Source organism: Petromyzon marinus, chromosome 59, assembly GCF_048934315.1.
Source record: "Petromyzon marinus isolate PM22_M1 ecotype Great Lakes invasive population chromosome 59, UKy_Petmar_22M1.pri1.0, whole genome shotgun sequence".
Lineage (NCBI taxonomy): Eukaryota > Metazoa > Chordata > Hyperoartia > Petromyzontiformes > Petromyzontidae > Petromyzon > Petromyzon marinus.
Window position 1 is genome coordinate 5,303,266 of NC_133725.1, and position 21,556 is coordinate 5,324,821.

The 21,556-nt window shown below is 47.7% G+C and overlaps 1 protein-coding gene across 2 annotated transcripts in view; it reads left to right on the forward strand.

Annotated features, from left to right (window-relative positions):
• The window catches only part of LOC116955344 (carnitine O-acetyltransferase-like), a 53,747-nt gene that overhangs the window by 883 nt on the left and 31,308 nt on the right, over positions 1–21,556 (forward strand). Inside the window, exon 2 of one of the 2 annotated variants that reach the window (XM_076053040.1) lies at positions 12,567–12,815. In XM_076053040.1, coding sequence (XP_075909155.1) covers positions 12,567–12,815 — 249 coding nt within the window. The remainder of the gene's footprint in view (positions 1–12,566; positions 12,816–21,556) is intronic. The other variant, XM_076053041.1, reaches the window with a different exon arrangement.

The window sequence follows — 21,556 nt, forward strand, 5'->3', positions numbered from 1 at the left end:
GCTACTACTATACATGAGTCTTAGAGGTAGTGTGGAGTATGTGGCTACTACTATACATGAGTCTTAGTGGTAGTGTGGAGTATGTGGCTACTACTATACGTAAGTCTTAGAGGTAGTGTGGAGTATGTGGCTACTACTATACATGAGTCTTAGAGGTAGTGTGGAGTATGTGGCTACTACTATACATGAGTTGTAGAGGTAGTGTAGAGTATGTGGCTACTACTATACATGAGTTGTAGAGGTAGTGTGGAGTATGTGGCTACTACTATACATGAGTTGTAGTGGTAGTGTGGAGTATGTAGCTACTACTATACATGAGTCTTAGTGGTAGTGTGGAGTATGTGGCTACTACTATACATGAGTCTTAGTGGTAGTGTGGAGTATGTGGCTACTACTATACATGAGTCTTAGAGGTAGTGTGGAGTATGTGGCTACTACTATACATGAGTTGTAGTGGTAGTGTGGAGTATGTGGCTACTACTATACATGAGTTGTAGAGGTAGTGTATAGTATGTGGCTACTACTATACATGAGTCTTAGAGGTAGTGTGGAGTATGTGGCTACTACTATACATGAGTGGTAGAGGTAGTGTAGAGTATGTGGCTACTACTATACATGAGTCTTAGAGGTAGTGTAGAGTATGTGGCTACTACTATACATGAGTCTTAGAGGTAGTATAGAGTATGTGGCTACTACTATACATGAGTCTTAGAGGTAGTGTAGAGTATGTGGCTACTACTATACATGAGTCTTAGAGGTAGTGTATAGTATCTGGCTACTACTATACATGAGTTATAGAGGTAGTGTGGAGTATGTGGCTACTACTATACATGAGTTGTAGAGATAGTGTAGAGTATGTGGCTACTACTATACATGAGTTGTAGAGGTAGTGTAGAGTATGTGGCTACTACTATACATGAGTCTTAGAGGTAGTATAGAGTATGTGGCTACTACTATACATGAGTCTTAGAGGTAGTGTATAGTATGTGGCTACTACTATACATGAGTCTTAGACGTAGTGTATAGTATGTGGCTACTACTATACATGAGTTGTAGAGGTAGTGTATAGTATGTGGCTACTACTATACATGAGTCTTAGTGGTAGTGTGGAGTAAGTGGCTACTACTATACATGAGTCTTAGAGGTAGTGTGGAGTAAGTGGCTACTACTATACATGAATTGTAGAGGTAGTGTAGAGTATGTGACTACTACTATACATGAGTTGTAGAGGTAGTGTAGAATATGTGGCTACTACTTTATACATTTACAAACGATAATGACAAGGAGACCACTTTCTATGCGCTATTATCGTTAGCGATATCCAAGTGGTCGCTTCTGAAAACATTTAAAGGTAGTAGCTCAATTTAGGGATGGCCTTAAGGCAAGCCCTTAACACACCTGGTAAAGTAAACAAAAATATAAAGTTTCGATTTAAAGCTTTCGTGACTGCAGGGATTCATATTATTTTCAAATTTTCTTTGTTGTGGTTTTTCACACCTGATGATGATTGCTTGCGTTGCAATCGAAAAGTCGTGAGAATGTTATTGTTTTCTTTTTATTATTTTCCTTCTACGTGACTTTACCGAAAGAGCCAAGAATATAAAAATTCTAAGTTTACGGTTTGTTTATATATCATCACCAACAGCAGCAGCAGCTGCTGCTAGCCATGCTCGATCCACTGCTGGATGGTGAAGATGCCAACACGGCCGGGTGTGATGATGTGTGATGATGTTGTGTGATGTTGTGTGTTCAACTCGGGTGTCAAACACCCAGCCGCCCGTGGTCTATCCACTGAGTGCATCACAGCTGTCAAACCATCACGGTTTACCCCGTATTTTTGTACAGGGAAACATTGGAGTTTTCAAATCCACGCGGCGTACAGCCGTTTCAATGCGGGCAAAATAATATTTTTTGTTTGATTTCTTTGTGTTTCTCTGCTTGTGATGGGACTTTGTAGGATGAACGTTGAGATTTATAAGGGGCACGGGGTGACCAATGAGGTCCTGAACTGGTCTGTGATAAGGTAGGGCACTGATAAGGGGTTGGCAGATGTGTGCGAGTGTTGTCCATCCACATATCAAGCAAGCAGCAGCATCAGCAAGCAAAATCGCAAGACAGTAGCGTGATTAGTAGCATCATTGACACTATCAAAATTAATACGTAAAAAAAGTTTTTGTTTAGTAACATAGTTTTTTTGTCGTATTTTTGTGTTTCTCCCTTGCGATAGGACTTTGTAGGATGAACGTTGAGATTTACAAGGGGCACGGGGTGACCAATAAGGTCTGAATTGGTCTGTACTAAGGTAGGGCACTGATAAGGGGTTGGCAGGTGTGTAGTTGTGAGTGTAGTAGTGGTGAGTGTTCGTAGTGGTGAGTGTCTATTTGTGTTTCTGCCTTGTGATGGGACTTTGTAGGATGAACGTTAAGATTATAAGGGGCACGGGCTGACCAATAAGGTCTGAATTGGTCTGTACTAAGGTAGGGCACTGATAAGGGGTTGGCAGGTGTGTAGTTGTGAGTGTAGTAGTGGTGAGTGTCGTAGTGGTGAGTGTCTATTTGTGTTTCTGCCTTGTGATGGGACTTTGTAGGATGAACGTTGAGATTTAGAAGGGGCACGGGGTGACAAATAAGGTCTGAATTGGTCTGTACTAAGGTAGGGCACTGATAAGGGGTTGGCAGGTGTGTAGTTGTGAGTGTAGTAGTGGTGAGTGTCGTAGTGGTGAGTGTTTATGTGTGTTTCTGCCTTGTGATGGGACTTTGTAGGATGAACGTTGAGATTTATAAGGGGCACGGGGTGACCAATAAGGTCTGAATTGGTCTGTACTAAGGTAGGGCACTGATAAGGGGTTGGCAGGTGTGTAGTTGTGAGTGTAGTAGTGGTGAGTGTTCGTAGTGGTGAGTGTCTATTTGTGTTTCTGCCTAGTGATGGGACTTTGTAGGATTAACGTTGAGATTTATAAGGGGTCACAGGGTGACCAATAAGGTCTGAATTGGTCTGTACTAAGGTAGGGCACTGATAAGGGGTTGACAGGTGTGTAGTTGTGAGTGTAGTAGTGGTGTGTGTCGTAGTGGTGAGTGTCTGTTTGTGTTTCTCTCCTTGTGATGGGACTTTGTAGGCTGAACGTTGAGATTTAGAAGGGGCACGGGGTGACCAATAAGGTCTGAATTGGTCTGTACTAAGGTAGGGCACTGATAAGGGGTTGGCAGGTGTGTAGTTGTGAGTGTAGTAGTGGTGAGTGTTCGTAGTGGTGAGTGTGTATTTGTGTTTCTGCCTTTTGATGGGACTTTGTAGGATGAACGTTGAGATTTACAAGGGACACGGGGTGACCAATACGGTCTGAATTGGTCTGTACTAAGGTAGGGCACTGATAAGGGGTTGGCAGGTGTGTAGTTGTGAGTGTAGTAGTGGTGAGTGTTCGTAGTGGTGAGTGTCTATTTGTGTTTCTGACTTGTGATGGGACTTTGTAGGATGAACGTTGAGATTTATAAGTGGCACGGGGTGACCAATGAGGTCTGAATTGGTCTGTACTAAGGTAGGGCACTGATAAGGGGTTGGCAGGTGTGTTGTATAGTTTCTTGTCGAACTGGGACCCCTAATAACATCTGGCAATTCCAGCAACATTGCATCTCAAGCTACAAGACACGCCAACCACAACGCTACACAAGCGAGGCGCGACTGCCGACAAAACCCTGAACGTCGAAAACCGCTCTAGAGAGTTTTGCTTGTACTGAAGCAATTGCTGCCCAACATTAGTGCACTTCCAGAAGGCCCCTTGAGGCTCATGGGCCGTGTAAAGGAAAAAACATGTTTACACACCGCACCAGGTACTCATTTGAGACCAGATCGACCTAGGGGAGGCCCAGGACCGGTAGACACACACACACATACACGGACAAAGATGAATGCTGAATGAATGCTGCTGCAAGTTTGTACTTCCAGAAGGCCTGATTGGGTTGTGTAAGAAATAATATCACGCATTTTTGTTGTGTATGTTGGGAGACAGATACATGTGAACCAGACGACATTTGTCTGTTTGGCTGGAAAGCATTTCATCAGCGTCCAAACATTTCTGTCCGTGCAGATGTTACGTCTGTTCAACACGTAGGCTTTCGCGACCAATATTATCCATATATGAATAAGGGTTATGGTTTAAGGGTGTATTATATGGATAATATTGGTTAACATTAACCTTGTATAATATCAATACGGATAATATAGATGTTGCGTCTAATTCTAGAGCAGATGTTCATTCAATCACAGGCCCTTTCTGTAAGCACTGCTCAATTATACGTCTTCACATGTAATTAAGTTAATACATTTAACACGTAGGCTTTCGCAACCACATCAGCACCTTTATATAAGGAACGAAACAGGTGGACTTCTCCACAAATCTGGCTGTCGCCTGATGAAGCTGGTTGTGATTACTGCCAAAACGTCGTACTCAGATTGCAAATGTTGTGGCTTGGCTCTCCAACACACCGGTGTGCTGTACTAGTACACTATACACTACACTATACACTACACTACTGTACACTACACTATAACTACACTATACACTACACTACTATACACTACACTACTATACACTACACTATATACTACACTATACACGACACTATACAATACACTATTACAGTATACACTAGTGCTGTGCTAGTATACACTACACTACTATACACTACACTACTATACACTACATTACTACACACTACACTATACACTACACTACTATATACTATACTATACGCTAGTGCTGTACTAGTGACGAATTGTCCACGTTCTGTTCACGTGACACAGCCCTTACTAGTTGGCTGTGTCGGGTGGTGGCGGGTTTAACGACACATTCATATCTTTACGCGATCTAACCCCAAAAAACCCTTCTTATGGAAGAAAAAACACACTTACTCTTTGTTTCTTTCGGTCGATCACCACGTTTCGATCGCCACACAAGCATTCGACGATTGCTTGTGTTATAACAGGGTTTTTCCCCTTTTTTCTGGCAACAAAGCTGAAACCTTTACGTGGATTCATGTCTGCATTAACCACAATACCTGCAGTCAAAATGCAAAAAAAAACATACTATGATAATATATGCATTGTCCTTGAAACTGATTGGTCCACACCAAGGGACGGCTTTCTTTTGAGCCTCGACCAGATGGTGTGGACCAATCAGTTTCAAGGACAATGCATATATTATCATAGTATGTTTTTTGTTTGCATTTTGACTGCAGGTATTGTGGTTTTAATGCAGACATGAATCCTTGTAAAAAGGTTTCAGTTTTGTTGCCAGAAAAAAGGGGAAAAACTCTATTATAACATTTTGGTACTGGCAAAGGAGGCCTAATGATGTAGATTGCTTGTGTGGCGATCGAGACGTCGTTATTTCTTCTACCCACGTGACTTTACCGAAAGAACCAAGGAGCGTGGATTCCTGAGGTCACGAAAGCTTCAAATGAAGAGTAACTACTGGACGATGTTGTCGTCCAATAGCGGCGCTGTAGCGGTTACACACTGCAGTGGTTTGGAGTTAGGATTTGGAGGTTCGGGTTTGGAGTTATGGGTTAGGAGTTGGGTTTCTGGTTAGGTGCCGTTCATAAATGACGTCACGCACCTAGGGGGGGGGGGGGGTCAGACATTTGTGACGATGTGTGACGGGGGCGGGTTTGAGAAATGTGACGTCACATCAAAATGCGCAACTTAAAATAAATATAGAAATGTTATAACAACGCTAATTGTTATAACAACACCCCTACAACATCAGAGTGCAGCGCCACTTTAAATACTAACTACAATGACAATAGTTTAAAGCGATTTGAAGCATGTTTTATTTTCAAAATGGAAATTTGGTTTTGGGGGGGGGGGAAGAGCAGAGCTTTGTGACGTCATATTTGAGGGGGGGGGTCTGACTTCTTGTAACGCCGTGTGACAAGGGGGGGAGGTGTAAAAAATCGTCAAAAATCGTGTGACGTCATTTATGGACGGCCTCTTAGGGGTTTACGGTTTGGGGTTCAGGTTACAGTTTAGGGTTTATGGTTAGAGCTTACAGTTGGGGTTAAGGTTTATGGATTTCGATTTAAAGCTTTCGTGTCTGCAATGATTCATCTTCTTTGGCTCTTTCGGTAAAGTCACGTAGAATGAGAATAAAATAGTAAATTGATAAAATAAGAATATTATTGTGTTATTTTATTTTATCAATTTATTATTTTATTCTCATTCTACGTGACTTTACCGAAAGAACCAAAGAAGGTTTATGGATTTGATTAAGGTTTTAGGGTTTATAGTTAGTGCTTATGGTTCGAGTTTACATTTGGGGTTCAGTTTCATGGTTTTGATTTAAGGGTTATGGTTTCGGGTTTACGGTTAGGTTTTATGGTTAACAGATGGGTTGAGGGTTTATGGTTTGGGTTTATAGGTTATGGTTTAGGGCTTAGGGCCATGGAGTTATTATTAGGGTTAAGGATTACAGTTTAGGGTTGAAGGTTCGTGTTAAGCTTAAGGGTTACGGTTATGGGTATTAGAGTTATGGCTTAGGGTTTAGAGTTGGGAGTTAGGGCTTATAAGTAGGGTATAGAGTTGGCGATTCGGGATCAGCGTTTGAGCAAACGGCTTGGGGTTTACTGCTTGTGGTTTTGTGTGATGGGTTAGAGTTTAGAGTTGGGGGGTGCTGTCACATCACCTGACACATCACCTGACACATCACCTGACACATCACCTGACCTCTCAATGTTCACAGGTTTCCGCGTGATCTGCCCTCCCTTCTGCTGCCCGGAGCAGCTGCCCTTTCGCTGTCCTCTAACCCAGCGTTTTCTTCTCTGCCGCCTCCTTTAAAAAAAAACATAAATTCCCCGACCGCCATCGCGTGTTATCCTCTACGTCGTCTTCCTCCTCGTCGCCCTCGTCGTCCTCGTCATCCTCGTCGTCTGCGCGCCGGTGAACGAAAGCTTCGGCAAGCCGTCGCCAAACCCTCGCAAACGTACGATGCAACACAATCGGTCCCGCGCCTCCTTTCATGCGCGCCAGACGATCTCGTCGCTCCGTCTCCGCTGTGGCCGTGCTGCTCCTCCTCCTCCTCCCTCCTCTTCACCCCTCCTCCTCCCTCCTCTTCACCCCTCCTCCTTTCTCTCCCCTTGGCTGCCAGCCACTCGGTCGCCAGCCTCAAACCGTGGCCGCCAGCCGTGGCACGTCCTGCCCCCCGCACCGCCAGCATGCGCGCCTTTCAAAGTAACAATCTGTTGATCAGAATCGGAATATTTATTTGTAACCGGAGGAGGAGGAATGCGATTGAGCTATGAGTCTTTTGTTTTTTTTTCCCCCACAGATGTCCAGTAGGGGCTGTTAGGGAATGTTACAACAACAAACAATTAAAAAAAATACGATACGAGTGCAAAGTATGGAAAAGGTAAGCAAATTACTTTTTAAAAAATATATATAAATACAACTGAACTATTTTTGTATCTTTCCAAGTAAGGCCCACTGAGCTATTAGCTTCTTTTTCAGAAGCGACCTGGCCATCACGAATAACAGCCCAACGAAGTGGCTCGTCACCGTCGCGTGGAAATTTATCACAGCCGAAATGATCCTTAAATAATCTTAAACACGTGTTTCGCCTATCCTGTTTGCGCATTAAACCGTGCTTGTGAAAAAGCATTTTTATTTTTTAAAACGCGGCGTTTTTACACTTCAACACGCGAGCCCGCCGATCTAAAATTACTCCGCTGTGCTTCCCCGCTCGCCGAGGGCTTTTAAAATCGTCGGTAACCGCGATCGCGAAGGTGAGAAACCCCAAACCCACCCCTCCAAGCCACGCCCCGCGTGACGTGCGTTGGGACACGGGGGGTGGGATTCCTCTGTCTTCAGCTGGTTTAGCAGGTGATCTGATTTAGTCGCGTAAGCGTAAAAAAATCGATGTGGAGTCATCGATTCATTTAACCGATCGGATAGCGCGGCTCCTGGGGGTTTTGTTTTTTCCGCCCAAATAGTTCCCGGGTCTCCGGCCGACCCTCGAGTAGGGGGCACGTCCCGTGACCCGGCAGTAGCCGCAGCCATTGCGGGGAGGGTATACAGGACGTGGTGTGCCGAGCGTGGGGATAACGTCCGTGGCTCCGACCCAGACACGCCTGGCCGACGTTAATTTCTGCATAAACTGCGCTCCTCAAAGTGCCCCATCAGCTGTTCCGTTGGCCCCGCTCACAATCCGCTGGGATTACTCTGCTCAGCGCTGTGTTAAGTCTGTCAGCGGTTTTGATATTAGACGAGTCTCTGATTCACTGTAAGAGTGCAGTGACAGTTTTGTAAACATTCTTTCATGGACTTGCCCCTGCCTCCTACCTCTCTCAGCTCATCCTACTCCCCTCCACGCACTCTCCTACCTTTCCCCTCTCATCTCACCCCACTCCCCTCCACGCACTCTCCTACCTTTCCCCTCTCATCTCACTCCACTCCCCTCCACGCTCTCTCCTGCCTCTCCCTTCTCATCTCACTCCACTCCCCTCCACGCTCTCTCCTACTTCTCCCCTCTCACCCCACTCTACTCCCCTCCACGCACTCTCCTGCCTATCCCCTCTCATCTCACTCCACTCCCCTCCACGCTCTCTCCTGACTCTCCCCTCTCATCTCACTCTACTCCCCTCCACACACTCTCCTACCTCTCCCTTCTCATCTCACTCCACTCCCCTCCACGCTCTCTCCTGCCTCTCCCCTCTCATCTCACTCCACTCCCCTCCACGCTCTCTCCTGACTCTCCCATCTCATCTCACTCTACTCCCCTCCACGCTCTCTCCTACCTCTCCCCTCTCATCTCACTCCACTCCCCCCCACACACTCTCCTGACTCTCCCCTCACATCTCACTCCACTCCCCTCCACACACTCTCCTACCTTTCCCCTCTCATCTCACTCCACTCCCCTCCACGCTCTCTCCTGACTCTCCCCTCTCATCTCACTCCACTCCCCTCCACACACTCTCCTACCTTTCCCCTCTCATCTCACTCCACTCCCCTCCACGCTCTCTCCTGACTCTCCCCTCTCATCTCACTCTACTCCCCTACACGCACTCACCTGCCTCCCCGCTATCATCTCACTCCACTCCCCTCCACGCACTCACCTACCTCTCCCCTCTCATCCCACCCAACTCCACTCTCATCTCACTCCACTCCCCTCCACTCACTCTCCTGACTCTCCCCTCTCATCTCACTCCACTCCCCTCCACGCTCTCTCCTGACTCTCCCCTCTCATCTCACTCCACTCCCCTCCACTCACTCTCCTGACTCTCCCCTCTCATCTCACTCCACTCCCCTCCACGCTCTCTCCTGACTCTCCCCTCTCATCTCACTCCACTCCCCTCCACGCTCTCTCCTGACTCTCCCCTCTCATCTCACTCCACTCCCCTCCACGCTCTCTCCTGACTCTCCCCTCTCATCTCACTCCACTCCCCTCCACGCTCTCTCCTGCCTCTCCCCTCTCATCTCACTCCACTCCCCTCCACGCTCTCTCCTGACTCTCCCCTCTCATCTCACTCCACTCCCCTCCACGCTCTCTCCTGACTCTCCCCTCTCATCTCACTCCACTCCCCTCCACGCTCTCTCCTGCCTCTCCCCTCTCATCTCACTCCACTCCCCTCCACGCTCTCTCCTGACTCTCCCCTCTCATCTCACTCTACTCCCCTCCACGCTCTCTCCTACCTCCCCCCTCTCATCTCACTCCACTCCCCCCCACACACTCTCCTGACTCTCCCCTCACATCTCACTCCACTCCCCTCCACACACTCTCCTACCTCTCCCCTCTCATCTCACTCCACTCCCCTCCACGCTCTCTCCTGCCTCTCCCCTCTCATCTCACTCCACTCCCCTCCACGCTCTCTCCTGACTCTCCCCTCTCATCTCACTCTACTCCCCTCCACGCTCTCTCCTACCTCTCCCCTCTCATCTCACTCCACTCCCCCCCACACACTCTCCTGACTCTCCCCTCACATCTCACTCCACTCCCCTCCACACACTCTCCTACCTCTCCCCTCTCATCTCACTCCACTCCCCTCCACGCTCTCTCCTGCCTCTCCCCTCTCACCCCACTCCCCTGCACACACTCACCTGCCTCCCCGCTATCATCTCACTCCCCTCACCGACGCGATGCTGTTTCCGATTCAGCAGCAATAGAGGCCTCCTCCTCGCAAAGCCGCCCACGGTCTTCATCAAACCTTCGTTTCATGGTCGCTCCTGTCTCAGCTTCTACTTCCACTCTCCAGAATTCTCCTCCTCCTCGAACGCCGTGCGGTTGAGACCCTGCCATTCCAAGTTCACGGCGAGACCTAAGACCCCTTTTGATTTACACTCGCATTGACGATCATTTATTCGTCTTCCTCCTTGCGAAGCGCCTGGAAGCAGTGCCGGATTAAGCTAGTGCGAGGCCTGTAGCATATGTTATAAAGGAGCCCTACATTAACAAAAAAAACACGCAAATATTAAAACGCACGCATTTTTTACTTGCATAGTAAAGTAATTATATTTTTTTCATTTGTTGGTACAGCCAGATGATACGACAAATCGCTAACCTTAAACATCCGGTCGTTCATAAAAGTTTAAGGCGGTACAGTACTATAGTAATAGAGCAAGTGCAGAATCACTGAACCGGAATTGATAGCTTGAAAGTATTTAGCGTGGGGCCCTTGAAAGCGCGGGGCCCGTAGCTACTACTACATATGTAGCTACTTGTGCTACTGGGATAATCCACCACTGGCCTGGAGGCGCGATCGTATTTAGACACTACTATAAATGTTTACTTGCGTTGTAGTGTCAGCCGATAATCGCGATTTTTTTTTAGTTAGATCGCGTAAATACATAAGTGATTTTTTTTTGGGGGGGGGGTTAGCTCGCGTCAATATTGACACGATCTAACCCCCCCCCCAAAAAAAAACCTCTTGTGGGTAATATTTGTCGCGAAAGCCTGCTGCGTGTCAGACCGCTGTCAGCCGAGTTGACGAATAGGCCGTGGAATTTTAGTCAAGCCTGAGCCTGTCCTCTGTGTGTGGGTCTCGTGGAGAAATTTATGTCAAGTGCAGCCGACTCGAGCAGTCGGAACTTCAGTCGGACACTCACGGTTATTCTTACGCACCGTATGTAGCCAACCGTGGTAATCGGAGGTGCAGAGTCTATGGGTAGTGGTGAGTCTATGGGCAGTGTTGAGTCTATGGGCAGTGTTGAGTCTATGGGTAGTGTTGAGTCTATGGGTAGTGTTAGTCTATGGGCAGTGTTGAGTCTATGGGTAGTGTTGAGTCTATGGGCAGTGTTAGTCTATGGGCAGTGTCTATGGGCAGTGTTGAATCTATGGGCAGTGTTGAGTCTATGGGCAGAGTCTATGGCCACACGTGTGTATGTGTGATGGACTTGGTTTGCACCGTACGTAGCCAACCGCGCTCATCGGAGAGTGCGGGGGTGGAGGACAACAAAAATTCAGTGCAGAGGCTTCTTGGCGCTAATTTCCACCCCCACCCCATCCCCCATACGATTATCTGAGCCAATTGGTGTAAACTCCACAAGCCCGTTACGTACGTACGTATGTACGTATCCAATTGCCGCGTTTGGTGTCCTGCAGTGTCCGGTGAAGTTACCGCATTGTCCAGTCGTGCGGTTCGCCGCCGCCGGCGGCAGTGATCCGAGCGAGCCTGACTGCCGACGAGAACCTTGAACTGTTGACGCCGTTTTTTTGTGTTTTTATGCCTGCATCAAACGAAATGTTCGCCGCCGCTCCGATGCACCCCCCCAAGGAGGCCGTGTGGGCAATGGCGTGCGTAGGAAATACTATTAACACGCATAATAGAGGAGGTTTTTTGTTCTTTCAAATTTGCCTGTCGCCTGATGAAGCTGGTTGTAATTACTGGCAAAACGTCGTACTCAGAATGTAAATGTTGTGGCTTGGCTCTCCAACACACCGGTGTGCTATACTAGTACACTATACACGACACTATCCACTACACGACTATACACTACACTACTATGCACTATACTATATACTACACTACTGCAGTATACACCAGTGCTGTACTAGTAACGAATTGGCCACGTTCTGTTTACGTGACAACCCTTACTAGTTGGCTGTGTCGGGTGGTGGCGGGTTCTAACGACACGTATATTCACGCGATGTAACCCAAAAAAACACTTTCAAGGGACAGATGGACGGACGGACAGACAGACAGACGCACAGACAGACAGACAGAGCGATGGAAACAGACAGATGGACAGACGAAACGAATGCGTAGAGATACACACAGACAGATGGACAGGCAAAACGAATGGCCGGGCAAGCGAATGGACGGACAAAATGAATGGACGGACAGAGAGATGGATTGAGAGAGAGAGAGACACAGACAGATGGACGGACAAGGCAAATACTAAACACTTGGGTTGACGAATACATTCATTTTTTTTATTTAAAGCTTTCGTGACTGCAGGGATTCATATTCTTGGTTCTTTCGGTAAATAATATATTTGTATTATTTTATTGTTTCCCTTCTACGTGACTTCACCGAAAGAACCAAGAATAACATTCATTTTTGTTGCGGATGTTGCTGACAAAGCGAGCGCTGCACCCCGCGCAGGCTCCACGCCGGCTGGGCCTGCAGGCCGCCACGTGCTCCCGGCGTCGCGATGGCCTCTCAGCGCCGCCCCCCCTCCTCTTCGCGACCTCGTCATCGTCGTCATCGTCGTCATCATCGTCGTCGTCGGAGCCGGGAGTCAAGTCTGTGCTGGGAGGAGAGGACGGGGGGCACTCCCTGCCCAGACTGCCCGTACCCCCCCTGCGCCAAACCCTGGAGCGATACCTTAAGGTGAGGGGGTGGGATTATATTTTACATTATTATTGTTATTAATGATTGCAAACTCGCCAAGCCTACGGGACGTCTGGCAAAAAAAAACATCGGCAGGCCGCGGCGCGCACGGAATCCTTTGGTACGAGTCGTGGTGGGCTTACCGCAAGGTCAGACCGTGGTCACGACACACAAAGTGCTCGCAACAAATGAACCACAACGCCTCGCTCGATGTCGTCAAGAAGCATGAACCTTCGTGACGCGACACTCCGGTCGGCCTCGCGGAAGGTTTTGGCCAATCGCGGTCACCGCTGCATCGCGTGGCGCTTTCGGGATTCGCTTCTGCGGCCGTCTGGAACGTTCTCCCTTACGATATTAGGAAGCCACTGGCCGCTTTGCACTTTTAAAATTTCGATTGCAAACTCATTTATTTTAGAACTGTGATTATTTTCTTGTACCTGCACCCGCACATCTTATTAGTGCGGTTGTCTATAGACTCAACACTACCCATAGACTCAACACTGCTCATAGACTCAACACTGCACCATAGACTCAACACTGCCCATAGACTCAACACTGCCCATAGACTCAACACTGCCCATAGGCTCAACACTACCCATAGACTCAACACTGCCCATAGACTCAACACTGCCCATAGACTCAACACTGCACCATAGACTCAACACTGCACCATAGACTCAACACTGCCCATAGACTCAACACTACCCATAGACTCAACACTACCCATATACTCAACACTGCCCATAGACTCAACACTACCCATAGACTCAACACTGCCTATAGACTCAACACTGCCTATAGACTCAACACTGCCCATAGGCTCAACACTGCCCATAGACTCAACACTGCACCATAGACTCAACACTACCCATAGACTCAACACTGCCCATAGACTCAACACTGCACCATAGACTCAACACTACCCATAGACTCAACACTGCCCATAGACGCAACACTACCCATAGACTCAACACTGCTCATAGACTCAACACTACCCATAGACTCAACACTGCCCATAGACTCAACACTGCCCATAGACTCAACACTACCCATAGACTCAACACTGCCCATAGACTCAACACTGCCCATAGACTCAACACTGCCCATAGACTCAACACTGCCCATAGACTCAACACTACCCATAGACTCAACACTACCCATAGACTCAACACTGCCCATAGACTCAACACTACCCATAGACTCAACACTGCCCATAGACTCAACACTACCCATAGACTCAACACTGCCCATAGACTCAACACTGCCCATAGACTCAACACTACCCATAGACTCAACACTGCCCATAGACTCAACACTGCCCACAGACTCAACACTACCCATAGACTCAACACTACCCATAGACTCAACACCGCCCATAGACTCGACACTGCACCATAGACTCAACACTACCCATTGACTCAACACTGCCCATAGACTCAACACTACCCATAGACTCAACACTGCCCATAGACTCAACACTGCCCATAGACTCAACACTACCCATAGACTCAACACTACCCATAGACTCAACACTGCCCATAGACTCAACACTGCCCATAGACTCAACACTGCCCATAGACTCAACACTACCCATAGACTCAACACTGCACCATAGTCTCAACACTACCCATAGACTCAACACTGCCCATAGACTCAACACTGCCCATAGACTCAACACTGCCCATAGACTCAACACTGCCCATAGACTCGACACTGCCCATAGACTCGACACTGCACCATAGACTCAACACTACCCATAGACTCGACACTGCCCATAGACTCAACACTACCCATAGACTCAACACTGCCCATAGACTCAACACTGCACCATAGACTCAACACTACCCATAGACTCAACACTGCCCATAGACTCAACACTGTCCATAGACTCAACACTGCCGATAGACTCAATACTGCACCATAGACTCAACACTACCCATAGACTCAACACTGCCCATAGACTCAACACTGCCCATAGACTCAACACTGCCCATAGACTCAACACTGCCCATAGACTCAATACTGCCCCATAGACTCAATACTGCATCATAGACTCAACATTGCCCATAGACTCAACATTGCCCATAGACTCAACACTACCCATAGACTCAACACTGCCCATAGACTCAACATTGCCCATAGACTCAACACTGCCCATAGACTCAACACTGCCCATAGACTCAGCACTACCCATAGACTCAACACTACCCATAGACTCAACACTGCACCATAGACTCAACACTACCCATAGACTCAACACTGCCCATAGACTCAACACTCCCCATTGACTCAACACTGCCCATAGACTCAACACTGCCCATAAACTCAACACTGCCCATAGACTCAACACTCCCCATAGACTCAACACTGCCCATAGACTCAACACTGCCCATAGACTCAACACTGCCCATAGACTCAACATTGCCCATAGACTCAACACTACCCATAGACTCAACACTGCCCATAGACTCAACATTGCCCATAGACTCAACACTGCCCATAGACTCAACACTGCCCATAGACTCAACACTGCACCATAGACTCAACACTACCCATACACTCAACACTGCCCCATAGACTCAATACTGCATCATAGACTCAACATTGCCCATAGACTCAACACTGCCCATAGACTCAACACTGCCCATAGACTCAACATTGCCCATAGACTCAACATTGCCCATAGACTCAACACTGCCCATAGACTCAACACTGCCCATAGACTCAACACTGCACCATAGACTCAACACTGCACCATAGACTCAACACTACCCATAGACTCAACACTGCCCATAGACTCAACACTCCCCATTGACTCAACACTGCCCATAGACTCAACACTGCCCATAAACTCAACACTGCCCATAGACTCAACACTCCCCATAGACTCAACACTGCCCATAGACTCAACACTGCCCATAGACTCAACACTGCCCATAGACTCAACATTGCCCATAGACTCAACACTACCCATAGACTCAACACTGCCCATAGACTCAACATTGCCCATAGACTCAACACTGCCCATAGACTCAACACTGCCCATAGACTCAACACTGCACCATAGACTCAACACTACCCATAGACTCAACACTGCCCCATAGACTCAATACTGCATCATAGACTCAACATTGCCCATAGACTCAACACTGCCCATAGACTCAACACTGCCCATAGACTCAACATTGCCCATAGACTCAACATTGCCCATAGACTCAACACTGCTCATAGACTCAACACTGCACCATAGACTCAACACTGCCCATAGACTCAACACTGCCCATAGACTCAACACTGCCCATAGGCTCAACACTACCCATAGACTCAACACTGCCCATAGACTCAACACTGCCCATAGACTCAACACTGCACCATAGACTCAACACTGCACCATAGACTCAACACTGCCCATAGACTCAACACTACCCATAGACTCAACACTACCCATATACTCAACACTGCCCATAGACTCAACACTACCCATAGACTCAACACTGCCTATAGACTCAACACTGCCTATAGACTCAACACTGCCCATAGGCTCAACACTGCCCATAGACTCAACACTGCACCATAGACTCAACACTACCCATAGACTCAACACTGCCCATAGACTCAACACTGCACCATAGACTCAACACTACCCATAGACTCAACACTGCCCATAGACGCAACACTACCCATAGACTCAACACTGCTCATAGACTCAACACTACCCATAGACTCAACACTGCCCATAGACTCAACACTGCCCATAGACTCAACACTACCCATAGACTCAACACTGCCCATAGACTCAACACTGCCCATAGACTCAACACTGCCCATAGACTCAACACTGCCCATAGACTCAACACTACCCATAGACTCAACACTACCCATAGACTCAACACTGCCCATAGACTCAACACTACCCATAGACTCAACACTGCCCATAGACTCAACACTACCCATAGACTCAACACTGCCCATAGACTCAACACTGCCCATAGACTCAACACTACCCATAGACTCAACACTGCCCATAGACTCAACACTGCCCACAGACTCAACACTACCCATAGACTCAACACTACCCATAGACTCAACACCGCCCATAGACTCGACACTGCACCATAGACTCAACACTACCCATTGACTCAACACTGCCCATAGACTCAACACTACCCATAGACTCAACACTGCCCATAGACTCAACACTGCCCATAGACTCAACACTACCCATAGACTCAACACTACCCATAGACTCAACACTGCCCATAGACTCAACACTGCCCATAGACTCAACACTGCCCATAGACTCAACACTGCCCATAGACTCAACACTACCCATAGACTCAACACTGCACCATAGTCTCAACACTACCCATAGACTCAACACTGCCCATAGACTCAACACTGCCCATAGACTCAACACTGCCCATAGACTCAACACTGCCCATAGACTCAACACTGCCCATAGACTCGACACTGCCCATAGACTCGACACTGCACCATAGACTCAACACTACCCATAGACTCGACACTGCCCATAGACTCAACACTACCCATAGACTCAACACTGCCCATAGACTCAACACTGCACCATAGACTCAACACTACCCATAGACTCAACACTGCCCATAGACTCAACACTGTCCATAGACTCAACACTGCCGATAGACTCAATACTGCACCATAGACTCAACACTACCCATAGACTCAACACTGCCCATAGACTCAACACTGCCCATAGACTCAACACTGCCCATAGACTCAACACTGCCCATAGACTCAATACTGCCCCATAGACTCAATACTGCATCATAGACTCAACATTGCCCATAGACTCAACACTACCCATAGACTCAACACTGCCCATAGACTCAACATTGCCCATAGACTCAACACTGCCCATAGACTCAACACTGCCCATAGACTCAGCACTACCCATAGACTCAACACTACCCATAGACTCAACACTGCACCATAGACTCAACACTACCCATAGACTCAACACTGCCCATAGACTCAACACTCCCCATTGACTCAACACTGCCCATAGACTCAACACTGCCCATAAACTCAACACTGCCCATAGACTCAACACTCCCCATAGACTCAACACTGCCCATAGACTCAACACTGCCCATAGACTCAACACTGCCCATAGACTCAACATTGCCCATAGACTCAACACTACCCATAGACTCAACACTGCCCATAGACTCAACACTGCCCATAGACTCAACATTGCCCATAGACTCAACACTGCCCATAGACTCAACACTGCCCATAGACTCAACACTGCACCATAGACTCAACACTACCCATAGACTCAACACTGCCCCATAGACTCAATACTGCATCATAGACTCAACATTGCCCATAGACTCAACACTGCCCATAGACTCAACACTGCCCATAGACTCAACATTGCCCATAGACTCAACATTGCCCATAGACTCAACACTGCTCATAGACTCAACACTGCACCATAGACTCAACACTGCCCATAGACTCAACACTGCCCATAGACTCAACACTGCCCATAGGCTCAACACTACCCATAGACTCAACACTGCCCATAGACTCAACACTGCCCATAGACTCAACACTGCACCATAGACTCAACACTGCACCATAGACTCAACACTGCCCATAGACTCAACACTACCCATAGACTCAACACTACCCATATACTCAACACTGCCCATAGACTCAACACTACCCATAGACTCAACACTGCCTATAGACTCAACACTGCCTATAGACTCAACACTGCCCATAGGCTCAACACTGCCCATAGACTCAACACTGCACCATAGACTCAACACTACCCATAGACTCAACACTGCCCATAGACTCAACACTGCACCATAGACTCAACACTACCCATAGACTCAACACTGCCCATAGACGCAACACTACCCATAGACTCAACACTGCTCATAGACTCAACACTACCCATAGACTCAACACTGCCCATAGACTCAACACTGCCCATAGACTCAACACTACCCATAGACTCAACACTGCCCATAGACTCAACACTGCCCATAGACTCAACACTGCCCATAGACTCAACACTGCCCATAGACTCAACACTACCCATAGACTCAACACTACCCATAGACTCAACACTGCCCATAGACTCAACACTACCCATAGACTCAACACTGCCCATAGACTCAACACTACCCATAGACTCAACACTGCCCATAGACTCAACACTGCCCATAGACTCAACACTACCCATAGACTCAACACTGCCCATAGACTCAACACTGCCCACAGACTCAACACTACCCATAGACTCAACACTACCCATAGACTCAACACCGCCCATAGACTCGACACTGCACCATAGACTCAACACTACCCATTGACTCAACACTGCCCATAGACTCAACACTACCCATAGACTCAACACTGCCCATAGACTCAACACTGCCCATAGACTCAACACTACCCATAGACTCAACACTACCCATAGACTCAACACTGCCCATAGACTCAACACTGCCCATAGACTCAACACTGCCCATAGACTCAACACTGCCCATAGACTCAACACTACCCATAGACTCAACACTGCACCATAGTCTCAACACTACCCATAGACTCAACACTGCCCATAGACTCAACACTGCCCATAGACTCAACACTGCCCATAGACTCAACACTGCCCATAGACTCAACACTGCCCATAGACTCGACACTGCCCATAGACTCGACACTGCACCATAGACTCAACACTACCCATAGACTCGACACTGCCCATAGACTCAACACTACCCATAGACTCAACACTGCCCATAGACTCAACACTGCACCATAGACTCAACACTACCCATAGACTCAACACTGCCCATAGACTCAACACTGTCCATAGACTCAACACTGCCGATAGACTCAATACTGCACCATAGACTCAACACTACCCATAGACTCAACACTGCCCATAGACTCAACACTGCCCATAGACTCAACACTGCCCATAGACTCAACACTGCCCATAGACTCAATACTGCCCCATAGACTCAATACTGCATCATAGACTCAACATTGCCCATAGACTCAACACTACCCATAGACTCAACACTGCCCATAGACTCAACATTGCCCATAGACTCAACACTGCCCATAGACTCAACACTGCCCATAGACTCAGCACTACCCATAGACTCAACACTACCCATAGACTCAACACTGCACCATAGACTCAACACTACCCATAGACTCAACACTGCCCATAGACTCAACACTCCCCATTGACTCAACACTGCCCATAGACTCAACACTGCCCATAAACTCAACACTGCCCATAGACTCAACACTCCCCATAGACTCAACACTGCCCATAGACTCAACACTGCCCATAGACTCAACACTGCCCATAGACTCAACATTGCCCATAGACTCAACACTACCCATAGACTCAACACTGCCCATAGACTCAACATTGCCCATAGACTCAACACTGCCCATAGACTCAACACTGCCCATAGACTCAACACTGCACCATAGACTCAACACTACCCATAGACTCAACACTGCCCCATAGACTCAATACTGCATCATAGACTCAACATTGCCCATAGACTCAACACTGCCCATAGACTCAACACTGCCCATAGACTCAACATTGCCCATAGACTCAACATTGCCCATAGACTCAACACTGCCCATAGACTCAACACTGCCCATAGACTCAACACTGCCCATAGACTCAGCACTACCCATAGACTCAACACTACCCATAGACTCAACACTGCCCATAGACTCAACACTCCCGATAGACTCAACACTGCCCATAGACTCAGCACTGCCCATAGACTAACACTGCCCATAGACTCAGCACTACCCATAGACTCAACACTACCCATAGACTCAACACTACCCATAGACTCAACACTGCCCATAGACTCAACACTGCCCATAGACTCAACACTGCCCATAGACTCAGCACTACCCATAGACTCAACACTACCCATAAACTCAACACTGCCCATAGACTCAACACTCCCCATAGACTCAACACTCCCGATAGACTCAACACTGCCCATAGACTCAACACTGCCCATAGACTCAACACTGCCCATAGACTCAACACTGCCCATAGACTCAACATTGCCCATAGACTCAACACTACCCATAGACTCAACACTGCCCATAGACTCAACATTGCCCATAGACTCAACACTGCCCATAGACTCAACACTGCCCATAGACTCAACACTGCCCATAGACTCAACACTACCCATAGACTCAACACTACCCATAGACTCAACACTGCACCATAGACTCAACACTGCACTATAGACTCAACACTACCCATAGACTCAACACTACCCATAGACTCAACACTGCACCATAGACTCAACACTGCCCATAGACTCAACACTGCCCATAGACTCAACACTGCCCATAGGCTCAACACTACCCATAGACTCAACACTGCCCATAGACTCAACACTGCCCATAGACTCAACACTGCACCATAGACTCAACACTGCACCATAGACTCAACACTGCCCATAGACTCAACACTACCCATAGACTCAACACTACCCATATACTCAACACTGCCCATAGACTCAACACTACCCATAGACTCAACACTGCCTATAGACTCAACACTGCCTATAGACTCAACACTGCCCATAGGCTCAACACTGCACCATAGACTCAACACTGCACCATAGACTCAACACTACCCATAGACTCAACACTGCCCATAGACTCAACACTGCACCATA